The sequence below is a fragment of the Dasypus novemcinctus genome, chromosome 18 (assembly GCF_030445035.2).
Source record: "Dasypus novemcinctus isolate mDasNov1 chromosome 18, mDasNov1.1.hap2, whole genome shotgun sequence".
Taxonomy (NCBI): domain Eukaryota; kingdom Metazoa; phylum Chordata; class Mammalia; order Cingulata; family Dasypodidae; genus Dasypus; species Dasypus novemcinctus.
Window position 1 is genome coordinate 54,219,153 of NC_080690.1, and position 16,753 is coordinate 54,235,905.

Consider the following 16,753-nt stretch of genomic DNA (forward strand, 5'->3'; position numbering starts at 1 on the left):
CCTCCCACCAACCCTCAGAAGCCCTCTCGGTTTCTTCCCCCTCTCTCAAGACCCCAGAGTTGCCCCTGCCCTTCCCCCCCCCCCCACCCCAGCAACCCCAGAGTAGCCCTCCCGCCATCAATCCCCCCTCCAGCACCCCCAGAGCTGCTCCCTTCTTCCTCCCACCCCTTCCCCAGAGTTGTCCCCTCCCCCCTCCCACTCTCCCCTCCCCAGAGGGGGCCCACCCACCCAAGACCTGCCTGCCGTACCCCTTCCTCCCCCCGCGAGGGTGGGCGGAGGTCACTGACCCGCCTCTCACCCCTACCCCTACCCTCAACGTCTCCCCTTCCTGCTCCCACCCCGGGCTCTGAAGCCAGGAAACCCAAGAGGAAATGACTGAGCCCGGCTCGGTCCCGCCCGCCTGCTCCCCTGGCCACACCCTCCGCCTGGCCGAGGCTACCGACTGCCCTCTCCCCACGAGGCGGCCAGCTCCGGACCCCGGCTCTGCTGTAAGTCCCTCCTCCAGTCCGTCCACCCGCCTCCCCTCTGCCCAGGGGCCGGGCTCAGGTGGGAGAAGATGGATCTCGTCTGTGCCTCGCGGGCCCCCATCCCCGCTCACTTCCCTCTGCCGCCCCTTCTGCGCCTCCACGGGCTGCCCTGCCTCGGTCTCCCCAGCGCCCCTCCATCCCCCTCGGGCCAGTCCCTCCCAGGTCTGCCCAGGAGCCTGTTGCATCCTCCCCGGCCCCTAACACCAACTCACTTTTTCCTCTGAGATCAGGAGCACATTACTCATTCTTCCTCTTTCTTTCTCGCTGCCTCCTCGGCTCTGGTGACAGACCCAGCAGGAGGGCAACGGCCCCAGGACGGACTATTGTGGACCCCAGACCCTTCCTACCCCCTTAACTGTCAGTCTGGGCTAGGGCTGGATGCCTGGGCCCCCCGGGGGGTGCATTTCAGAGTGACTCTGTGTGGTAGCTGCTGCTGGGAGGCCAGTTTGATCTGATTCTTCTTGTCTTCTTTGGGGACCTGGAGAGGGGAGACGTGGCAGCCTGAGACACCCCTCCCCCCCCCACTGCAGAGCCCTCCCCCAGCTGGCTGTCAGCCCTGGCAAGGGTCCCTGATGCCAGGAGTGGTTGCTTTGGGAGGGAATTGGGCTACAGGACCCCCCCGGGGGCTGCCTGGGACCTGCCTCCACTGGCACCCTAGCTGACTCCAGCTCTGGCTCCCCCATAGATGTCGCCGTCCAGTCGCCTGTGTCTCCTCACCGTCGTGGGCCTGCTTCTCCCTGACAGAGGTAAGGCCCACACCTTGTTTCCCCCCAGCTCTGCCCTGAGTGAGTTTGGGGGCTCTATTTGTCTCTTCATCCCCCCCAGCTGACCTGGCACCAGGAACTTAGGGTCCCTGTGCAGAGGTGGGGGTTTCACCCTGCTTGGACGGTTGGCTGCTTCCAATGAGTCTGGCCAGAGCATGTCCTGCTGAGCATCCTCTCTTTTGCCTCCAAGAAGAACTCCCTGAGTTTGATTTGGCAGGAAGATCTGTTTCAGTTTTCTACTTGGCAGCCAGGAAACCAGGACTTCCATCAAAGCAGCTCCCTGGTTCCCTGGGCGAGGCATAGTTAGAGGGGGTGAGCTGGGGCTGGTCCAAAGAGTCCAAGAGGTCTCAGTCCTGCCCGGAGGAGGCAGTTACTGTGGCAGGATCTGCGTGTGTGCGTTATCTTGTTTCAGCTTCTGCTGGACTCTATTAGATATAGTGTCATGTCTGTTTTACAGAGGAGGAAACTGAGGCTTAGCCAGAGGAGCACCCTATGCCAGAGGCTAGCAAGCTGAGGGGCTGGGAGGACAAGCAGCCCGCCTGCCCTCAAACCAGAGCAACTGCTCCCCTGAAGCTGCCCCCATTTCTCTTTTATAAAGTGCTTTTCGTGTACTTTATCATTCAACAAATATTTGTTGAGCACCTACTATGTGCCAGACCCTGTTCTATACCCTGGGGAGACAGCAGTGAACAAAACTGCAGAAATTCCTGCCCTCGTGGAACTTACATTCTAGCGGGGAAAGCCAGACAATAAATAATAAATTTGTAAAGGATACAGTGTGCTAGAAGACAGTAAGTGCTGTGGGCTTGTTTGACTGGGGTGGTCAGGGAAGGCCTCACTGAGGAGGTGACATTTAGATGAGCACTTGAAAAGGATGAGGGAAGGAGCTATGCAGGCTTCTGGGGAAGAGCGTTCCAGGCAGTGGGAACAGCCAGCGCAAGGGTCCCCAGGCGAGCTTATGTCTGATGAGTATGAAAACCAGCAGGCAGGCCACGTGGCCGGGTGGGGGTGAACAGGGACAGAGTGGGAAGAGGTGACAGGGACCAGCTGGAGGTTTTTACAACTAGGGTGGAGGTGGGCAGGAAAAGGAGGGGTGCAGGGGCATCAGTGTTGCTTAAGCAGGCCCCAGACCACAGCTGGAACCAGTCAACGCTGAATGAGTCTTCTGAGTTATCACTAAGGGTTCTGAACGGCGGGCGGGGTGGGGCAGAGTAGAGGCCCCTTCTGACTTCTCATGCTTGACGCCCCAGGCCAGACACTGGAGGAGACCACCTCTGTCCCCAGAATGGAGCCCAACACTATGGACATTCACAACTTGACTCAAGTCCCAGGTAAGAACAGAGGAGTAGGTCTGGCAAGATCCTATCCCTGCAAGTAACAAAAACCAAAAGCTCAAACTGACTTGGCCAAGCAGAGGAGTTTATGGACTCGTGTAACTGAAAAGCCCATTCAGGTATAGCTGGATCTAGGTGCTCAAATGATCCTCTCAGGACCCTGACTCCAAGTTCTGGTCATGTTTTCTCCATGTTGGCTTCATTCTCAGGCACTCAGAGGCCCAGGGCTTCTATCGTACCTGCTAAGAATCCAGAGCAAAGAGAATTCCTTCTTTTCTGTTTCAGTAAAGATCCCAAAATTGAGTGTCATTGGTCTGCTCAGGTCACATGTCCACTCCTGAGCCAGTCACTGTGGCCACAGGCACGATTGGCCTGGCCTGGGCCTCATGCTCTGTCTCCAGAAGGGCTGGTGCCAGCCCCACTGGATGAAATGGACTGAGAGACAGGTGAGGGTGGTTCCCCAAAGCAAGTTTGAGGGGCTCTTATCAGGGGTGGGGGGGGATGCTGAGTAGGGGCAGTGGGCATCTGAGGGAGGTGGGGTGCTGATGCTGGCACCGTATTAGGGCAATTGGCAAATGGCTGGATTGATGAGGTCATTTCCATCACATCAGACTTTTACTGGGTTGCTCTGGGAAGGCACCACATCCCATCCCTGAACCGTCCCTCCATCTTCACTCCGCTCTTGTCTCCCTGACCCGGGGCTCTGGACTCCAGTCACGAAGGCCCTGGAACTCCAGCCCACCCCTCAGATCTCACCCAAGGAGGCTGGTGGTGGGTGGGCAGGGGAGGGAGTGGGCCAGGTGTAGCTCCTCCTCTTCCTCTGGCACTCTGGGTCCTTGGTTACTCATTGCAGCCCCCTCCTCACCACACACTCTGAATCCCCTCCCCCTGGCTCAGGTCCTCCTGGGGAAGCCAGCCAACTCCATTCAAGGCTTAAAAAAAAAATTCCTTGAAATTGTGAAATCTAACATGCATACAGAAAAGTACAAAACCTTACATGCACAACTTAACAAATGACTCTCAACTGAACCCCCAAGTAGCCACGACCCAGTTCAAGGAGCAGAACTTTGCAAACCTCCCTGTTGGCCAGCCACAGTCGTTTCTTCCTTTTCTCTCCTTAGGGTTTTGTTCCCTTTTTGAAATTTCAAATTCTTTTTTGAATTTTTTCTTAGGGTAAGGCATAATTCAAACAGCACTCCCCAATATTTTCACTTAATGTTTGTACATAAACACAAGCTCCTTGGATATAATAACAATATTGTAGGTGAGACAAAATCGCTTTGTCCACCCCACCCTCTTGTTCTCTCCCCCCATCTCTGGGGGATTTCCGCTGCTGTCAATGGAGCAGTTTCCCAATGATACTACATACATCATCATGTAGATGGCAAAATACATATTTTTTATTGCCTGCAGAAAACATGCTGAGTGTGCAATGTGTATGTGTAAGCTTAAGGATAACAGATCCCCACAGTGCGCCTTGGTATAACATCTTTGATTTTTGCCATCCTGATGGGGGAGATGATCCCTTGCTGTTCTATGGCTCTGCATTTCCCTAATTCACTCGATTCTTACCCCCCATTCCCATTTTTCTGACCTGAGTAGAAACAACACAGAGCCAGACCGAGACCCAAACCCAGCAACCAAAGGGGACGGATGTGCTTCTAACGGCAGCTCCAAGGATGGACTCAAGGGGCGTGGAAGGTAGAGTCTGGCACTGAGAACTGTAACATACAATTTTTGTTTAATTCTCTATCTAGGTCAGCATTTCCCCAAGTACGTTTCTCAGAGCACCTGTTTTGGGAATTGTTAATACAGTCTCGAAAAAAAAAGTGCTTTTGTGGTCAAAGGTGTACAATAAACTCTGAGTTAACTTAAACATGTTTCCCTAAAGCAGGACTTCTCAGAGACTTGAAAAAGCTAATTCGTAGTGAGCATCCCCAACAGGGGGCATTTACTGCACAGTGCTCCCCACAATCAGTAAACTTGGGGGCTCTCCTTTGTTTGGGTCCTCTCACAGGGCTGGGCCTGGGAAACGTGGCTGTGGGTGTTTCCTATGTGTGTGTCCTCTTAATGTTACAGCAGGCGTTTTTCAGTTGCGAAGGACAGGAAACCCAACTCAGAAGAAAATGATTTATTGGTTATATAAGTTCTGTCAAAGTCCCACGGTAGCCTGTTTCAGGCATAGCTGGATCAAGAGGCTCAAACACTATCATCACGACTGCCTTGCTCCCTCCCATCTTTGCCTCTCTTCATTCTCATCTTGGCAGCAAAGATGGCCCCATAGTTCTAAGTGTAGGTCACACAACCAACATCTGTCTGTTATTTCCAGCCCAAGGCCTAGGATTGATTCTCATTGGCCTAGTTGGGGGTCACATGCCCAGATTTGAACCAATGGGAGCCTGAGGAATGGACTGTTCTAATTGGCCAGACCTGACTCTCGTCGCGCAGGGCTGGAGAAGAGGGCATCCTTCCATCCAGACCCAGAGTGAGGGAAGAGGTGGTTCCCCTCAGGCCAAGTTAAAATTACCAGCAGAAGTGGGGGAGGGGGCTGAGCCGGGATGAAGGCAACAGGGGGCCTCTAATGTCTGTGTGAGGCTCCATATTCAGAAGGCAGCCCACTCCCAGGCTCCCAGCTCCCACTGCCGCGCAGGCCGGGCACTGCACAAGCCCACTCCCTCCGGCTTACTCTTGCAGACTCAGAGATTCCCCTGGTAGATGTTTATATCTGTTACAAGTTTCCAGTGATGGTAGTAAAACATCTCATTCTTCCAGGATCTATTAAAACAATTTTCCAACAGATAGAAATTAAATGTCATGAAGAAGGCTACTTTTTCTAATTTGCACCAAAGTGCCCTACGGGGAGCAGGGAGCAGCTGTGTCCACACTTCCCAATTGGTAAAGCATTTTCACATCTCCCGGTTCGTTTATGCTGAGTCCTTGCTGAGCAGAGTTGTTCTCTGTTTCGGTCCACATTTTTGGTTATATGTGACAGAAATTTAACTGGATCTTGGTTGGGTCAAGGGGGTCATAGCCAAGAGATAAAAAGCACAGCTGAGCCTCAGAGTTGGCCAGAATCTGGGTGCAAAAGCCCCTGGCCCTTCTCCCTTCATTTTTGCTTCTTTTCTGCTGGCTTCTCGTCTATGTGGTGGAGAAATGGCTCCTTCCAACCCCACCCCTCAAACAGGGATTTGAAGGTCCCAGGGCAGGACTCAGATTGGCTGACCTGGGTCCACATGTGCCCTCTTGTGGCTTGGGTTACAATTGACATCTCTACTGGAACCACCCAGACTGGGGAAGGGAGAGCAGTCCCCCGAAGAAAGGCAGAGGAGTTCCCAGAAGGAAGAAGAAGTAACAAGCAGACAGTAACAGCAGCAAAGGCTGGCCAACATTTGCTGAGCGCTTGCTCCATGCTAAGCATTTAACTTTCTCAATTACTCTATGTAGTGGAAACTGCCATTACCCCATTACAGGGGAAGGAACTGAGGCTCAGAGAGGTTACCGAGTTTGCCCTAGGCCACACAGCCCAAAGTGGCAGAACCAGGATTTAAGCCAGGCCACCTGGCACCAGGGTGCATGAACACCTCCCACCACCATGGCTGTCCTTTCTGTTCTCAGTGGAATTGACACCTTTGTCCCTGCTATTGATCTTGCTTGTACCTTCCTCTGGTCAAAGCTTTTTGTGAACATCTGACCCTTGGCTGCCGTCAGTGTATGTTTAGGGAATGAGGTGCTGAGAGAGGCCCGGGGAGCTCGGGGGTCATGGGGCCACTTCATGGGGCTTCACAGCGGGGCATCAGACAGGGGTGGCCGCTTTTCTGGGAGCACTTCTCAGTGCCAGAGGCAGGTATTTTATTTGGGGCATTGATTTCTTTTTTAAAGAAAGGAACCATCTGGTATTTTTGGTCTGGGGGTGGATGGGGTAGAGGTGATATTCAAAATGTTTTTTCAAGTATCTCCAGGTTGCATAGCTGGGCTGGGGTCCCAGAGGCATCCCTGCTCTGAGATGCTAGATGTTTCCCTTTAGTTCCTGGGTCAAGGGGGGTCCATGACGTCCTAAGGGAGGAAACAGGGTCCCTTGGGGGTTGTGGGGGTGGCTGGTCTTAACCAGCAGGTGCAGATGTACTTCCATATTTCAATACCTGCCATTACCTGCTGCCTCTAGGGGTGGGGTATGCGGATACCCTGTGCCTTGAACCCTGGATGTGTACGGGTAGGAAAGGGGATTCCTCCAAACACAGACTTTCAATGAAGCCCCTTATTTCTGTCTCCACGGATCCCTCCTGCTGCCTGCCATCTTCTGGCCACTCTCTCTGCCAATCCCACTGAAGTCACCACTCCGTCCGAGAGACCGTCCGCAGGCAAAGACACGAGGATGGACCCCCAACCCCACAAGTCAGCTGGTCAGTAACTCTTCCCAGAATATGGCAGAATATTCCCACTGCCATATTCACTGTGTATTTCCAGCTACCCAGAATGATGCTTGGCACAAAGTAGCTCCTCAGTAAACATGTGTTGGGTGGATAAATGAATTTGAGCCTGGCTGAGGACTAGGCACAGGGTAGGGAAGTAACAAATGTCTGAATGGATGAGTGAATGAATAAGTAAATGCAGAACACACTCTGTGCCACGATGGAATAGCTCCCGGTTCAGTAATTTTGGGCGGTTCCTCTGGTCTCAGCTGGACTTGCTCAGGCAACTGAGGTCACTGGTGGGTCAGCAGGAACCTCTGTTTCTGGGCCCCTTTGATTCTTTCTCTCATGGTCAAAGACTCCACTCCCTGCCCAGTCAACACTAAATGAACAAGTGAAAATGATCTACCCATGGGTCCCCTAGAGAGTCCATTCACTCATTCATTCAACAAGTATTCCTTGAACACCTACTGGGTGCCAGGCACCATTCTACATGCTGGGACTACAGCAATGGACAGGATAGACAAAAGTCTCTGCCCTCACGGGACCAACATTTTAGTTGGGGGAGTGAGACAATAAGTAAGAAACATGATCATTGTGTAATAGGTAAGTTGGAGTTGCTACCAAGAAAAATAAAACTTTGCTGGCTCTGGAGAGTGACTGGGGAGTATTTGATGGAAGGGGCCAGGGAAGGCCTTGTAAGAAGGAGGCAAAGGAGAGAGCCGAGTGGGTGTCTGGGGAAGGGGTGAGAAGGCCCCTGGCCTGCTCATCAGTGAGGGGGAGGGGGAGAGGAAGAGGTCCGAGAGGTGAGCCAGTTTGTGCACCCCCGTGAGGACTTAGGATTTTGTCCTGAGTGTCTCAAGTCTGAGACCCATGGCTCCCCTTTCCCTGACTGTGCCTTTGCTGAACCCTGACTTCCTCTCTGTCTGTCCCCTCCAGGGTCGGACGAGGATATGGACAGTCCTTTCTTCTATGGTACGTTACCCATGAGAGGATGTAGGAGGAGGGAGAGGGGAAGGCTCCTCTCATCATGCCCCTCCATTTTCCTCTCTGCAGATGAGAGCACCCTTCGGAAACGGGGGCTGTTAGTGGCGGCTGTGCTGTTCATCACGGGCATCGTCATCCTCACCAGTAAGGATGGGGGTTCAGTTGGAGGGGCACCGAGACTGGGAGGGGAAGATCTCGGCTCGCCCTGTGGCTACAGATTAGGTTCTGAAGGCCTCTGGGCAAGATGGTTTTGAACAGGTGTATCTGTGAGCCTTTGCTGCATACAACCAACCCAAAGCTCGAGGGCTTAAAAAGACAGCCGTTGACTGAGCTCTCGTTTCTGCAATTTGGAGATTCAGGTTGGACTCTGCTGGGTGGTTCTTCTGGTCCCAGGCATCTGAGGTCAGTTGAGGGTTGGCAAGGAGCTCTGTCTCGAGGGACACCTCGATTCTTCCGCGTGGGATCTTATCCTCTGGCAGGCTAGCCTGGGCTCGTTCGGGTGGCAGTGACAGGATCCTGTGCAAGAGAGTGAAGGTGGGCAAGGCTTCTGGAGGCCAAAGTTATGTTGGTCCAAACAAGTCACAAGACCGTGCTCAGAGTCAAGGGTTCAGGAAATAGACTCCACCTCTTGACAAAAGAAGATGCAAAGTTTTATCCCAAGGGTCACCGGTACTAACAGCGAAGGGACACACAATGGGGCCATTTCAGCAGTCAGCGTACCAACGGTGGGTCACAAGCTCATGGCCCGCAGATCTGGCCAGGAGCCTAAAGGAGTGGACAAGGCCGGTGGGAGGGGATGAGTGGGCACCAGAGGCCTCATCTAGAGGGAGCCCCCAGCCCCTCAGCCAAGCAAGGACCAGGGCCTGGAACTGCTTAATGTCCTTGTGAACTCTTCCTGTGCTGAGAAGTTGGCAGCTGGGTCAGCCTGGGTCGTGGCAGGTGACAGACGGACACCCGAAGGGCTCATTGCAGAGAGTTGAGTGGAGGGTTTTCAGCAGAGAATAGTGCAGCCCTCCAGGACTAGCAACGAAGGGGAGCTGTCATCACCCCACCCGACAGGGCCTGGTGCGGGAGGGAACTGTCGGAAGCGGCTACACGCCCCCCAGCGGGGGGCTCGGGTAGGAGGACCAGGTCCCTGGCCTTGCCTCCCCTCGTGCCCTCCAATCTCCTGCCAGTGCCTCCCTGCCATTCTAAACCAGAGGGCAATGTAAAACAGGTGTAGCTCCGTGGTTGAGCACCTGCCTCACATGTACAAGGTCCTGGGTTCAATCCCCGCTGCCTCCTAAAAAATATAAGTTAAATAAACCAGAGGGCAGAGGATCCCGGGAGAATGTGGCCTGGTAGGCTCCCAGGGTCCGGTGCAGAGTGGCAAAGGGAATGGTGGGGACAGGGGAGGGAGGCAAGCAGAAATAACAAACAGAAAAACTCAATCTTTTTTAATGGTGCAGGGCAAATAAAACCCGAGAGCCACCAGTTTGCAGCCCTCCGTCAAGCTGTCTAACCTGCTCGAGTTTCATTACCCCTCTAGCCCCATTTCCTCCGCAGGAAAAGGGGCACAGCCGCAGCTCTCTTCCTTAAGGTGGGAGGCAGAACACCAGGAGAAGGATTGCGGGGCCTGCCTGGCCCGGAGAGAAGCAGCTCTGGCCTCTGCCTGGGGGGTGAGGGATTGAGCTCAGAGGGTTAAGGGTCTACCCTGGGTCACACAGACACCCGCGGGGCAGGACCCAGAGCCCGCGCCCTGACCGGGCCTGAGTTGTTCCTACAGCACAGCTCGCGGGCGCCAGCGCTGTGTGACGCTGCCTCGGGGAGCTGACCTGGTGGGGAGAAGACAGCAGACACAAATACACGAGCGAGCGGGGTGGATTCAGAGAAAGACACTTGCGGAGGGGGGCAGGAGACAGGGTGACCAGACAGGGACTCGGAGGGAAGCTCCCTCTGAAGAAGTGAAGTCTGAGATTCCTAGTGGTGAGAAAGGTGATTTTTTAAAAAACGTGTAGTTGGAAGGCGAATACAAAGCCCGGGAGACAGGAAGGAGCTTCGAGAAGTAACAGCAGGGGGCCGAGTGAGCGATGGGGAGACGGGGATGAGGCCGGCGAGTGGGGGCGGAGGCGGGAGGGGCAGCCGGGAGGCGGGCGGCTGGCTGTTTTCTTAAGTCCTCGCTGGCTCCCAGGATCGCCCCTTGTCGCTCTGGCCCAGCCCCGGCCTCCCCGTGTCCCTGGAGCCCTCAGTGCCCCCGTCCCCCAGGGCCTTGGCGCTGGCGACTTTCCACCTAGAGCACGTCCCCCCCCCCAGATAACCACTGGCTCCACCTCGCCTCTGCCAAGCCTTTGCCCCAATGCCACCTCCTCAGTGAGCCCCCCTCATCATACCCTGGCCCCCAGGCCTCCCGCCCCCTTCCTGGTTTTACTTTTCTTCAGAGCACTTACCACTGTCTGAATTATCCCCGTCCACGCATTTACAATAGTTTTCTCGTTGTTAGTCTCCCCCCTAGAAAGTCAGTTCTGTAAGGCAGGGACGTTTCTCTTGGTCCCAGCAGAGTTCCCAGTGCCTGGCACAAATAAATATTTGCTGACTGAACAGGAAATAGGATGAGCTTTCAAAGGGTTTACCTGCTAGTGAATGTGGGAAACTCCCCTGGGGCCCCTTCACTGGCAGCGAGGTAGTTTTTCATTCACTTGTTTATGGAGTTGCCTTTGAGCTTCCCGCGGGGCAGGATTGATCGGCGTCCCCAGCTCACAGAGCACACGCCTTAATCAATATTGTATAAACTCGTGACTCGACGCTTTCCTTCACCCACAGGTGGCAAGTGCAGGCATTGGTCCCAGTTATGCCGGAATTACTGCAGGTGAGTCCGTCGGAAGTGGGACCGACGGCCCGCTGGGCACCCCAAGACCGAGCCCCGCACCAGCTCGCTGCGCCCAGGCTCCTCCCGCCCTCACGGAGCATACAGAGTAACCAAACATGGAACCCAGCCTGAGAGGGAGGACCCGATGGACCACGGCTGGGGCTGACCGGTCCCGAGCCCCCCCAGCCATGCCCACCCCTGAAGGCTGGCCTGGCGAGTTACCCATTCTGTTCAGACGAAAAGTAAAGCACTGTGCTCCTTGCTCCCTGGTCTCCGTCATTTGTGACAGGGAGTGGAAGGAAGGGACAGGCGCTGGGAACAGACCCCACAAGGGGTAAAATAAGGGAGAGCCAGAAAGAGGCCTGTGTGAGGCAGGGGGATGGCAGAGTGGGGTGGGGGTAGGGGGTGACTGGCAGAACGGGGCTCAGGGCTGGCTGGATCCTGCCCGGGCGGCATTTGAGGCTCCCAGCCCAGTCCACGGGCAGAGCCTGGTGCCCAGCGCCAGCTCACCCCAGCACAGGTGGAGACCCCTTCTCTTCCCACCTCAGCTCCCTCCGTCACCATGAGGGGCCCCCCACACATGAGAGGTGACTCCCTGCCTGCACATCCAGGTGCCATCCACACCCCACACCCCACGACCCAGCCCTGGGCTTGGGGTGTGCACACACACCAGGAAGGCTGTGCAGACCCTGGAGGAGGGCACCAAGCAATGGGGGGGCATCCCAGAGCAGGGCTCAGAAGGGACACAGGGTCCAACGGGCACTTTCCGACGGCCCGTGAACTCTGCAGCCTGGGCTCGGACACAACTTCTGCTGAGGTTTAAGGATTCTGCTAAAGCAAAGAGACAAATCCTGTTGGCAGGTGGTTGTGTAACAGTGTTTCACAAACTTCAGGTCACAGCCCATTCAAGGACTAGGAAATCAATTTAGTGGGCTGTGACTAGCATAAAAAGAAGAAAAACAAGACATAAAACAGAAAAGAAAATTTTAGAGTGCGTCCAAATAATCTATAAGGCCATATATTATTATATGTGATAAACATATTATTTGCAATATATACATATGGAAGAATATTAAAAACATTTTATGAGTGGTACCTGCCACCTACATATCAGAATAGATGCCCAACCAGCGAATATCATTTACATATATGTGAGTATATGTGTGTACATGTATATATATATACACACACACACACATGCACACAGATATCTATATATCTATTAAATTGAGTCTCTTGAAACTGTCATTATTTGAGGGTTTTTTTGACCTACAAAAATAGCAGTTTCATATGGCTAGACCTAATGCTACACATAACAAGCAATGATAGAAAATGTATTTCATACTGGAGGTTGCTTTTTTAAAATATTGAAAACCACTGTGGGGAGGGCACATATTTCCTGTCTTAGAACAGGAAATTCTGACAGTTTGTTTACCCACTGGCTGGGTAGCTGTACCAGTATTTGAGAGATGTTTCTAGGGACAACAGTTGCCAAACTTGAACTACTACAAACCCTTCTCCTAATTTTTCCCACATTTTTATCTCACCTGTACTTTTTTTAAGATCAACTCCCTTTTTAACTTAAATAAATTTATTTTAAAAGGCGCACTCATAAATGGAAAACTAATACTACCAGATATAAATAGAATAGAACCATAAAGATAAATACAGTGAAAACCAAGAACGGTTCTATTGCCCTCCGGGTGGGTGCCGGGCTGACTGGGCGCTGAGAGGGAGCCTACTCTGTGGGAGGAAGAGCCTTCTGGAGGGAGAGCTTGTTACCTGCTGCCCGAAGAGACTATCTCCCTCATGTTGTTTGATGGATTAAAACTTATGCAAAAGGTAATTTACTTTCTTTATTTTGCTGGGGGCCTCAAGCCATCTTCTGAGCCACACCAAAGCACTGCCTGGACTTTAGGAGTCGGGTTAGGAGAATTCCCGGCAGCCTCCTCGGGTGTGGCAGTGAGGGCAGAACAAGGGCAGCCCTGATCCTCCATGTGGACGGTGGGTGAACTGGCACTTGTGTCCACCGCCCCCTCCTTCCATGCGCCTTCTCATGGGGTGGAGATGAAAAGCTGATATTATGTTTCCCAGACCTACTGAGATGGTGTTCTAGATGTTGACTCATCCCTGCCAGTTAGAGGCCTCACTTGAAATCTGGAAGCCTGGAAAAGGCCATCTTGCTGTTTTATTGGCTGTTTTCTGCTGGCCAGTGTAGCTGGGAAGGTGTTGGGGTTTTCAGTTTCGCCATTCCACTGTCCAGCCACTAGCTTTGTGGGCATTAAGAGGCAGTTATGCCCCAAAGAGGCTATCCAAATGGTGAATAAGCACATGAAAAAATGCTCAATATATTAGTTATCAGCAAAAGGCAAGTTTAAGCTATAATGAGAGGAGCGAATACTACATACCCACTAGAATGGCTAAAATGAAAGAGACTGCCAATACCAAGTGTCGGCGAGGCGATGGAGCAATTGGAATTTTCATACAATTCTGGCAGGAGTGTAAATTGGTAAAATAGCTTTAGAAAAACTTTTGGCAATTTCTCATAAAGGTAAATGCTCCCGCTCCAATCAAATGGTAGAGTGAGATGCTTCAGGGCTCTTTTCCCCCATAGAAGCTTTGAACAACCAGCAGGAAATGGCAGAAACATCTTTCTCAAAGTTCCAGAAAACAGCTAAAGAATTGCAGCAACAGGGAAACGGACTTGGCCCAGTGGTTAGGGCATCCGTCTACCATATGGGAGGTCCGCGGTTCAAACCCCGGGCCTCCTTGACCCGTGTGGAGCTGGCCCATGCGCAGTGCTGAGGCGCACAAGGAGTGCCCTGCCACGCAGGGGTGTCCCCCGCATAGGGGAGCCCCACACGCAAGGAGTACACCCGTAAGGAGAGCCACCCAGGGCGAAAGAAAGTGCAGCCTGCCCAGGAATGGCGCCGCCCACACTTCCTGTGCCGCTGACGACAACAGAAGCGGACAAAGAAACAAGACGCAGCAAATAGACACAGAGAACAGACAACCGGGGAGGGGGGGGGGGGGGAATTAAATAAATAAATAAATCTTAAAAAAAAAAAAAAGAATTGCAGCAACAGGGTGAGTGCAAATCAAGGAAAAAGCCACTTAAAAGTGGTAGGATCTCAGGGCTTCCCGGCTGCCGCTCCCTGCCCCTCACCAGGTTAGTGTGGAGCTGGCGGGCACTCCCAGTGCAGATCCCTGGTCCTGGTTGCAAAGGGAGCAGAGTAACCCCTGGGCACAGGCTGGGGGCATGTATGTCCTGCCCAGTCTGTCTGGTGGTGGCCTGAGAGACTCACTGTCCCAGAACTTGCCCAGTATGTGGAAGGCAGCCCACTGGGCTCTCCTACAGAATGCTGTGGCACAGCAGTCAAGTCATGCTGCCTGGGACAAAGAATTTCTGGCTGTAGGACATATAGTGTAGTACCTGGGACCACGGGGAAACTGTTTCCTAGGGAAGAGGGGACCTTTGTATCTGTGTACATGGGAAATTCCTAAGGCACAGGCACATACCCAAGATAAGACACATGGGCAGAAAGGACCAGGGACACCCTACACTTTGGCCTGGAGCTATTTGCCAAACTCATTGTATGGATAAGCCCTGAAGGAGAGCATTGGCAGTGGTCAATCTGAAAAAACTGGAAGTGTTTTCTTTTTCTCCTTTTCTTTTCTTTTTTTCTGTTAGCTGTCGGCATTCAAGGAAAGCTCTGTTATAACACTAGCTGGATACCAACTTAAGAAACAGACACCTCAGAGTCTAAATTCCAGCAATAGCAAACTGAAATATAAAAATGTCCACGTTTCAACAAGAGATTATAAAATATATAAAGAGACAGGAAGTGATGGCCCAGACAAAGGAGAAAATTTAAGCTTTAGAAATCATCAATGAAGAGGATTAGACCTGGGATATACCAGATAAAGACTTTTAAAAAGTGGCCCATGGGAAGCAGACATGGTTCAACTGACAGAGCATCTGCCTACCATATGGAGGGTCGAGGGTTCAATCTCCAGGGCCTCCTGACCCATGTGGTGAGGTGGCCCATGTGCAGTGCTGCTGCACGCAAGGAGGGCCGTACCATGCAGGGGCACCACGGGGGTGCCCCACACACAAGGAGTGTGTCCTGCAAGGAGAGCCGCCCTGAGTGAGAAAGTGCAGCCACCCAGGAGTGGCACCACACACAGAGAACTGATACAGCAAGATGCACAACAAAAAAGAGACACAGTTTCCTGGTGCCACATGACAATGCAAGCAGATGCAGAAGAACACATAGCGAATGGACACACAGAGCAGACAATGGAGGGGGAGGGGAGATAAATAAAATCTTTAAAAAAAAAAGAAGGTTGTGCTAAATGTGCTCAGAGCTAAAGGAAACATGGACAAGAAACTAAAGGAAATTGGGAAAAGGAAAGATGAACACAAAGAGAATATCAATATGGAGAAGGAAATTTTGAAAAGAAACCAAACAGAACTGAAGACCACAGTGACAGAAAGAAAGAAAAAAAAATAGCTGGAGGGATTCAACAGCAGATTGGAGCTGGCAGAAGAAAGAATTAGTGAACTTGAAGATAAAACAATTGAAATTGTCCAGTTTGAGGAGCAGAAAGAGAAAAGAATAAAGAAAAGTATATAGAGTCTGAGGAGCCTGTGGAACACCATCAAGCATATCGTTATATGCATTGTGGGAATCCCAGAAGGAGAAGAGAGAAAGGGGCAGAAAGAATAGCCAAGGAAATAATGGCCAGATACTTCCCAAATTTAACAAAAAACATGAATATATATGTCCACGATGCTCAAAAAAATCCAAATAGGATAAACCCAAATTGACCCACACCGTGCCATGTTATAATAACTGCTGCATGCCAAAGAGGGAATTCTGAAGCCACAAGAGAGAAGGAACATGTCCTGTACAAGGGAACCTCAATAAGATTAAGTGCCAATTTCTCATCAGAAACCATGGAGGCAAGATGGCAGTGGGATGGTATATTTAAAGTGCTAAAAGAAAAAAAAAATGCCCACCAAGAATTCTATACCTGGAAAACTGTCTTTCAAACTGAGGGAGGAATTAAGACATTCCCAGAAAGACAAAAGCTGAGGGAGTTCATCACAACTAGACCAGCCCTACAGAAAATGCTAAAGGGAGTTCTACAGGTTGAAAGGAAAGGACAACAGACAACAGACAAAAGCCACACACAGAAATAAACATCTTCAGTAAAGATAACAACATGGGTAAATAAAAATACCAGTGCTTTTGTATTTTTTACTTGTAACTCCACTTTTTGCTTCCTATGGGATCTAAAAGGCAAATGCATAAAATGTAATGATAAATTAATGGTTTTGGACTCATACAAATATGTATTTTGTGAGAAGAACTACACAAGGTGGAAGGATGAGAAATATAGGAACATAGCTCAAGTGTGCTATTGAAGTTAAGTTGATATCAAAGCAAAGATGATTATTACAGATTTAGGATGCTAAATTTAAACCCCATGGTAACCACAAAGAAAATATCAGAGAATATGCAAACTCATAGAGACAGAAAGTAGCATACAGGTTACCAGGGAAGGGGGGCAGAGGCATGGAGAGTTAATGCAAAATGAGCAGAGGGTTTCTGTTTAGGGTGAAGGGAAAGTTATAGCAGTGGATTGTGGTGAGGGTATTGCAACATTGTGAAATGGATTAATCCCAGTGAATGGTATGCTTGGAAAGGGCTGGGATGGGAAGATTTATATGTTATATATGTTTCCACAATCAGGAGAAAAAAGAGAAGCTAAAGAGATAATGACAATTAATCACAACATATGATACTGGATGAGATCTGAGAATGGAGGATAAAAGGTAAAAAGGACATTATTGGGACATAAGAAAAAATTGGAATATAGA

At 51.4% G+C, this 16,753-nt stretch overlaps 1 protein-coding gene and 1 long non-coding RNA gene across 3 annotated transcripts; one reads left to right on the forward strand and one right to left on the reverse strand.

Annotated features, from left to right (window-relative positions):
• Positions 1-346: 346 nt before the first annotated feature.
• Positions 347-11,129, forward strand: FXYD5 (FXYD domain containing ion transport regulator 5). 2 transcript variants are annotated; one of them, XM_058279228.2, is made up of 8 exons: positions 347-488; positions 1,213-1,273; positions 2,542-2,622; positions 4,228-4,326; positions 6,954-7,025; positions 7,974-8,009; positions 8,091-8,165; positions 10,821-11,129. In XM_058279228.2, the coding sequence occupies exons 1-8, from the start codon at positions 372-374 to the stop codon at positions 10,868-10,870; spliced, it is 591 nt and encodes a 196-aa protein (XP_058135211.1). In that variant the 5' UTR covers positions 347-371; the 3' UTR covers positions 10,871-11,129. The 2 variants fall into 2 exon arrangements, with proteins under 2 accessions (XP_058135211.1, XP_058135212.1); XM_058279229.2 differs by lacking the exon at positions 347-488 and adding an exon at positions 780-884.
• Positions 4,742-10,744, reverse strand: LOC131274191 (uncharacterized). The gene is made up of 2 exons (XR_009181385.1): positions 10,448-10,744; positions 4,742-8,537 (listed from the first exon to the last, which is right to left on the reverse strand). It is a non-coding gene; the product is annotated as an uncharacterized lncRNA (long non-coding RNA).
• Positions 11,130-16,753: the final 5,624 nt, after the last annotated feature.